The following is a 6,906-nucleotide window of genomic DNA, read 5'->3' as shown; positions in this document are numbered from 1 at the left end:
TTCAACAACTTAGACAACATTAACAACTTAAGACTCCAATACTTTGGAAAGACAACTTACAACTTTACAACTTAGACCAACACCTGCAGCTTGATCAATATGCAACAACAACAGAAACAGTACAAGCAATTCACAACATAACAATATTAATGAAGAGCATCAACAACTTAAACATCATACATTTTTCACATAACACATATAAATATTTCACATAACCAACAACAACAACATAGGCAGCACGTAAACATCTCAAGATATAACAACATCAAATGATAGTCAACATCAACTTAAACATCATATATACATATAACACTTCATTAATCATGGACAATATCGTATTCGCAACATATACATACATATACTAATTCATCAATCATAAACAACATCATACTCATAAACATATACATTCATATAACACCTCATCAATCATGAACAATATAGTATTCACAAACATATACATACATATACTAATTCATCAATCATATTCAATTATTCACTGTGACCTACGTGCAGTAATTTGACCATAACTCAGGTTCTCTAAATCCTTTTGAAGTCAAACCAACGGCATTAGAAAGCTAGCATCCATACCTACAACTTTCGTGTTTACACCTAAGACCAATTATGTACCAATCAATACCAGTTTTCATTTCAAATTCGGACAAAGTTGTGCTGAAATTCATAAAATTTCACTAAGACCTCCTTGGAGTATTTTCATCATAACTCCTAAACCAAAAATCATTTTCACGCCAAACCAAAGCCATTGGAAAGCTAACAAAATTATCTACAACTTTAATGTTTACACCAAAGGCCAATTCAAAACAGAAACGTGTGAAAAAGACGCAAGAACGCGTAACGTGTGAAAAAGTTGTGCTGTCAAAGTATCACTCGCGAGGCGAGTAAGTGTACTCGCTGTGGCGAGTTGCGACGGACAAATCTACGGGAACAGACCAGTTTTCACTCCAAAAGCCCCAATTTCATCAACCCAAATCCCAAATTTGATAGGAAACTCAACCTATGTTTATTTTACAGCCTGAACTTCAATTCTTATGTTAATTCATTGAATTACCTACTCTTTAACAATCAATTCCAAACCAAAACCTAATTTCTCTAATCATCAAAATTACCACCTACATCATGTTAAATCCAGTTTTCAGAATTAAAATACTTAGAATTAGAGAAAGTTGGTCTCACCCTTACCTTAGTATTGAAGATCGGCGGTCTCTCTCCCTCTTGGTTCTCCTCTTCTCTTGTTTTCTCCCTTTTCTCCAAAACTGGTTGTACGTGAAAAATAATTCTAAACCTAGTTTCTCCTATTTATCTCTTCCCATCTATTTTATCTTATTTCCACTTAATCCACCAAACTCTCTAAATTTTCAAAACAGCCCCACAATCTTAATCTTATTTCTATTTTCAAGACTTATTATATTAAATAATAAAATAACACTACTTAATAAAATAACGACACACCACATAATCATTTAAATCACCTAAATACTAAAATAAGCCACTTAATAAATCACATAATCATATAAATATATTCTAAACCTATTAAAACAATCAAATAAATCAAATAATTCAAAGAGGGCGTTACATCAGTGATCAATCTGCCAGTTAGGAAAGCACTATGAGTCTCATTCATAATACTAGGTAGGATAACTTTAATTCTATTAGCCACAGTTTTGGTGATGATTTTCATAATGACATTGTAGAGGCTAATGAGTCTGATGTCTGCTGAGGTAGAAGGATTAGATAATTTAGGAATAAGAGAAATGAAGGTATTGTTGATCTGGTCAGGAATACCACCACTATTAAGGATATGGAGGGTATAGTCAAGGATGTCTGGACCCACAATATCCCAATATTTTTGATAGAAAATGGCAGTGAAACCATCAGATCCAGGGGCTGAGTTCCCTTTGAGTTGGTAAGTGGATGTTAGGACCTCATTACTAGAGTAGTCTACCTCTAAATAATTGTGCATAGTAGAGTCAATTCTATCCATAACAACATGAAAGTCAACAATATTGGTGTTGGGATTGGTGCTGGTGAAGATGTTGCTGAAGTAGTTTAAGAAAATTTGGTGTTTGTGTTGACTATCATGCCAAATATTGCCAGCAGGGTCAGAGATCTGATGGATAGTGTTTTTCCTCTTGCGCTGATTTGCCTTATAATGGAAATACTTAGTATTTTGATACCCATATTTAAGCCAATTGACTTTGGCTCTTTGGGACCACCACATTTCTTCTTTAGCAAGAAGGTCATCCAGATTTTTCTCTTCTGCTTTAATTTTTTGTAAGCATTCCACAACAGGAACAAAGTGTTTAAGCTTGGAAAGGGCTTGCTGAGACTACTTCACTTTAGTTGAGATATTTCCAAACTTATTTTGACCCCATCTATCTAATTGGTTAAGGACATCCTTGAACTTATCAGTGCTGAATCCTAAAGAATTGTTCGAGCTGGCTTCAATAATTTGTTTACATTCCTGATCTTCAATCCAGATATGTTCAAACCTCTTAATTTTGTGGTGCTGGTAAATAGGCTTGCTTTCTGCCTGATTGTAGAATTCTAGGATGATAGGTGCACGATCAGATATGTATGTAAGGAGATGATGATTACAATACCTAGGCAAATATGATATCCAATTAAAATTAGCACAAAAATGGTCTAAGCGCTCTTGAATATGATTACGATTGTCTTGATGATTAGCCCATGTGAATTTATAACGATTATAATATAAATCATTTAAGTCATATTGTCTAAGAGTATTATTAAACATACTGGTGAAAGGAGTATTAATATCATTACCACCAAGTTTTTCAGAGCTATCCATAATCAACCTTTTATCATGATTTTTGTAATAGGCTAAATCCTTAATTGTCTGACAAGTGAGGTGTTTAGAGTTATGATAAGGAGATCCATAGAAGCCAGTAGCATACAAATGAGTATTATCATTACAAGGAGTAATGTAGCAGTCAACAATCATTTTATTAAAATTTAAAATATCAATGTTTACAGTATTATTCCAAATCAAAGCCAACCCCCCAGATCTATTCCTACTGCTAATATTACAATTAACCATGAACATATTAGTAAGGGGACCAAAAGACAAGAGGGACTTAACTTTGGGATCTGACTCAGACAATTTGGTTTCCATAAGGAGAACAACATCAGGGCAATTGACCTTAATGAGCTTTCTAAGAGCTCTAAATGCAGAGGGTTTTCCCAACCCCCTACAGTTCCATGAGAGGAGCTTCATGGTTCCTGGCTGGCCACCTTTATGGGGCTTGCCTTATCCATAGTCAGACTCTATTGTTCTGCTAGCCTATTGCTGGTATCTTCTCCTACTGTCAGTTTCCTTTTGAAGTTCTTCTGCTCTTCTTTAGCTTGATAGGTAATGACCCTTTCAGATTGAGTAATAGATACACTCTTAGAAGTAGTACTCTGAGATGCTTGTTGATTGAAGGTGTGAGTAGAAGTAGAGAAAGTCTAATTATCTGCAGATTCCTTGTGTTGCTGTTTCATGTTCAAATGAGCAAATTTTGCCAATAAGCCTTTAGAGACAGGGCTAAATTGGCCCCCACTGTTGGATTTGAGAGGGTTGCTACTGATGACTTTATTTCTTGTCAAGAATTCTTCTGCAATAAATTCTAGATCTAAGCCAGGCACCTCTTGGATTGATGTAGCCTTCATTAGTAGATTGATTAGGAGAATGGCTAGAGGTGCAGTTATCTTCATTGTGGCCTACCAATCCACATTGAAAACAGAACATGGGTAGATTTTCATACCTTAAATCTATCCAATTTATTCCATCCATATCATTCCCTATGTATAGACCAGCCTTGATAGGCATAGAGATATCAACCAGAAGATTTATGAAATTCTAACACACTTGTTTTAATATGTTATGTACGATGTTTTAACGTATGCAATGTTTTGTTCAAGGTTTCAACATCACGCGATAAACAGAAGTAAAAATAAGAAAATAAAAGACAAGAAAGTAAAGAACAAAATGAGTTTGTTGACCCAGTTCGGTGACAAACACACCTACTCTGGGGGCTACCAAGCTAGGAAGGAAATCCACTAGTGTAGTCCTTATTCTATAGCTCTTAGCAAACTCCTCATTTACAATAACGACCTAGGACCTACCCATATAGACGTAAACCTAGGAACGACTAGATCTGAGATCCAATCTCACTATCCTAATGGTCTGTCACAACCCCTGTGACCTATCGGACCTAAGTAGACTCAAAGTAGAAGTTACCTTCAAACACAAACAACTAACACCTTGTTTCACAACTTTGGTGTAGTACACAAGAGTATCAAGCTCACACAAACAATCCTGAACAAGTAACACAAACAATACAAGAAAGGCTCGCAAAAGGTTCTAGACTTGCATCACAAACGAAGATTTGGAGACATTACTTGTATGGTTCTAGATTGAAGTGTTCAGTGATCATAAGAGTCTGAAGTATTTGTTTGATCAGAATGAATTGAATATGAGACAACGAAGGTGGCTTGAATTGTTGAAAGATTATGATTTTGGGTTGAATTATCATCCAGGTAAAGCTAATGTTGTTGCAGATGCTTTAAGTAGGAAAACTCTACATATGTCCGCGATGATGATCAAAGAATTTGAGTTGCTTGAACAGTTTAGAGATTTGAGCTTAGTCTGTGAAGTGTCACCTCAGAGTGTGAAGTTAGGAATGCTGAAGATTGATAGTGAATTCTTGAACAGTATTAAAGAAGCACAAAAAGTTGATGTAAAGTTTGTAGATTTACTTGTTGGTGGAAATCAGACTGAAGATAGTGACTTTAAGGTTGATGATCAGGGAGTGTTGCGATTACGAGGCAGAATTCGTATTCCTGACGATGATGAGATGAAGAAGATGATTCTTAAAGAGAGTCACACAAGTATCTTGAGTATCCATCCAGGAGCTACAAAGATGTATCATGATTTGAAGAGGTTATTTTGGTGGTCTGGGTTGAAACGTGATGTGGCACAGTTTGTATATTCATGTCTAATTTGTCAGAAGTCAAAAGTTGAGCATCAGAAACCTGCTGGGTTGATGGTATCTATAGATGTACCAAAGTGGAAATGGGATAGTATATCCATGGATTTTGTGACAAGTTTGCCGAATACTCCGAAAGGGAATGGCGTTATTTGGGTGATTGTTGATAGGTTGACGAAGTCGGCTCATTTCATTCCGATTAATATCAGTTTTCCTGTATCTCAGTTGGCGGAGATTTACATCCGCGATATTGTGAAGCTACATGGTGTTCCGTCGAGCATTGTATCAGATAGAGATGTGAGGTATACTTCTATATTTTGGAAGAGTTTGCAAGAGGCTGTAGGTTCTAAGTTGAAGTTGAGTTCGGCGTATCATCCGCAGACAGATAATCAGTCGGAAAGAATGATTCAGTCGTTGGAAGACTTGTTGAGAGTTTGTGTACTAGAGCAAGGAGGAACTTGGGATACTTGTTGAGAGTTTGTTGAGAGTTCCGAGAGCACCCAATTTCTAGCTCGCCAAGGCGAGTAGCTTATTCGTCAAGGCGAGTAGCCTTTTTCCTGAACTCACCATAGCGAGTAGAGTGGCTCGCCTCACGAGCTGCACAGTGACAGACAACCTTGATTAGGGTTCTTGCGATCTTTGTCGCACGAAGAGTTATGAGTTGGTCCTTGGGGTAGAAATGAAGTTGCTTATAATATTAATGTTGTTCAGAGAGTCTGAAATTAAGATGATTAATGTTGTTAGTAATGTGATATAGTTATATATGCATTATGTGGAAAATGTAAGATGTTCAAGTTGTTATTGTCTATTCATTGACGTTATTATGTTGTGAGCTGTTTATGTGCTGCCACTGTTGTTGTTGAATATTAATTAAGTTGCAAGTTTCAGTCTAAGCTACAAGGTTATAAGATGTTGTTCCAAAGTATTGGAGTCATATAAGTTGTCGATGTTGTCCAAGTTGTAAGTTGCTGAGTCCATGCATACTCATTCAAGTTGAGGGCTTGATGCCCCGTGAGCCTTTGCTCCTTAATTTGAGGGCTTGATGCCCTGTGAGCTTTTGCTCTTATGTTGAGGGTTTGATGCCCTGTGAGTGTATTTATGCTCTTTATGTTGAGGGTTTGATGCCCTGGTTGGTACCACATGTATGATAAGAAGATGTAGTTGCATTGTCGAGTTGAAGTCGTAGATGTTGCATAGTCGTTATTGATAAGTTGTCATCTATCCATAAGTTGTTAATGAAGTATTATATGAAGAATTATTATTATTAACTGATGATGTTTATGTTGTCAAATCCATTTAATGAATTATATGCTTAATATTATTGAATGTGAAATCTCACCCCTTCTGCTTTGAAATGTTGCCCTCACAATTGGGTAAGTTGCAGGTAACCAAGAATAGTTGCAGTCGTGAGTGGATCTTCTCTCACGTGTGTCTTACGTGCTCTGATACGTAACGGGATGGAAATTTGGCTGTAGCTTTCTGTTCCTTACTTATTATTTTATGAACTTTCATGAACATGTTGTTGGTGTAACACCCCGTTTTCCCAACATAAAAATTTCTTAACAATTATCAGAGTAAACATCATAAAACGGGATATCACATTTCACATAATCATAAATAGTTAAATAACAATTTAACTTTCAACAAAATACTTCAATCATCGCAGCGGAGTTAATTCAAAATCATAAATTGTCTTGGCACGCAGGCCCCATCATAATATCCCAAATAAATTCAGTTAAACAAATCAAGTCATAAACATCATAGTCAAATACGTAAAGGAAGTGAAGCATGCATATCATAAACACCATCCCGTTACGTATCAGAGCAACCTAAGACTCAGTGAGACAAGGCCACTCACGACAGCACAACAACAACATACTCTCGATCACCTGCAAGTTAC

The 6,906-nt window shown here is 36.3% G+C and overlaps 1 protein-coding gene across 1 annotated transcript; it reads right to left on the bottom strand.

Annotated features, from left to right (window-relative positions):
• Window positions 1-2,344: 2,344 nt before the first annotated feature.
• LOC112422772 (uncharacterized) lies at window positions 2,345-3,253 on the bottom strand. Its single transcript, XM_024786428.1, has one exon. The coding sequence runs from the start codon at window positions 3,251-3,253 to the stop codon at window positions 2,345-2,347; it is 909 nt and encodes a 302-aa protein (XP_024642196.1).
• Window positions 3,254-6,906: the final 3,653 nt, after the last annotated feature.

Source organism: Medicago truncatula, chromosome 6, assembly GCF_003473485.1.
Source record: "Medicago truncatula cultivar Jemalong A17 chromosome 6, MtrunA17r5.0-ANR, whole genome shotgun sequence".
Lineage (NCBI taxonomy): Eukaryota > Viridiplantae > Streptophyta > Magnoliopsida > Fabales > Fabaceae > Medicago > Medicago truncatula.
Note: the sequence above shows the minus strand (reverse complement) of the source record. Positions and strands in the feature narration are given on the sequence as shown.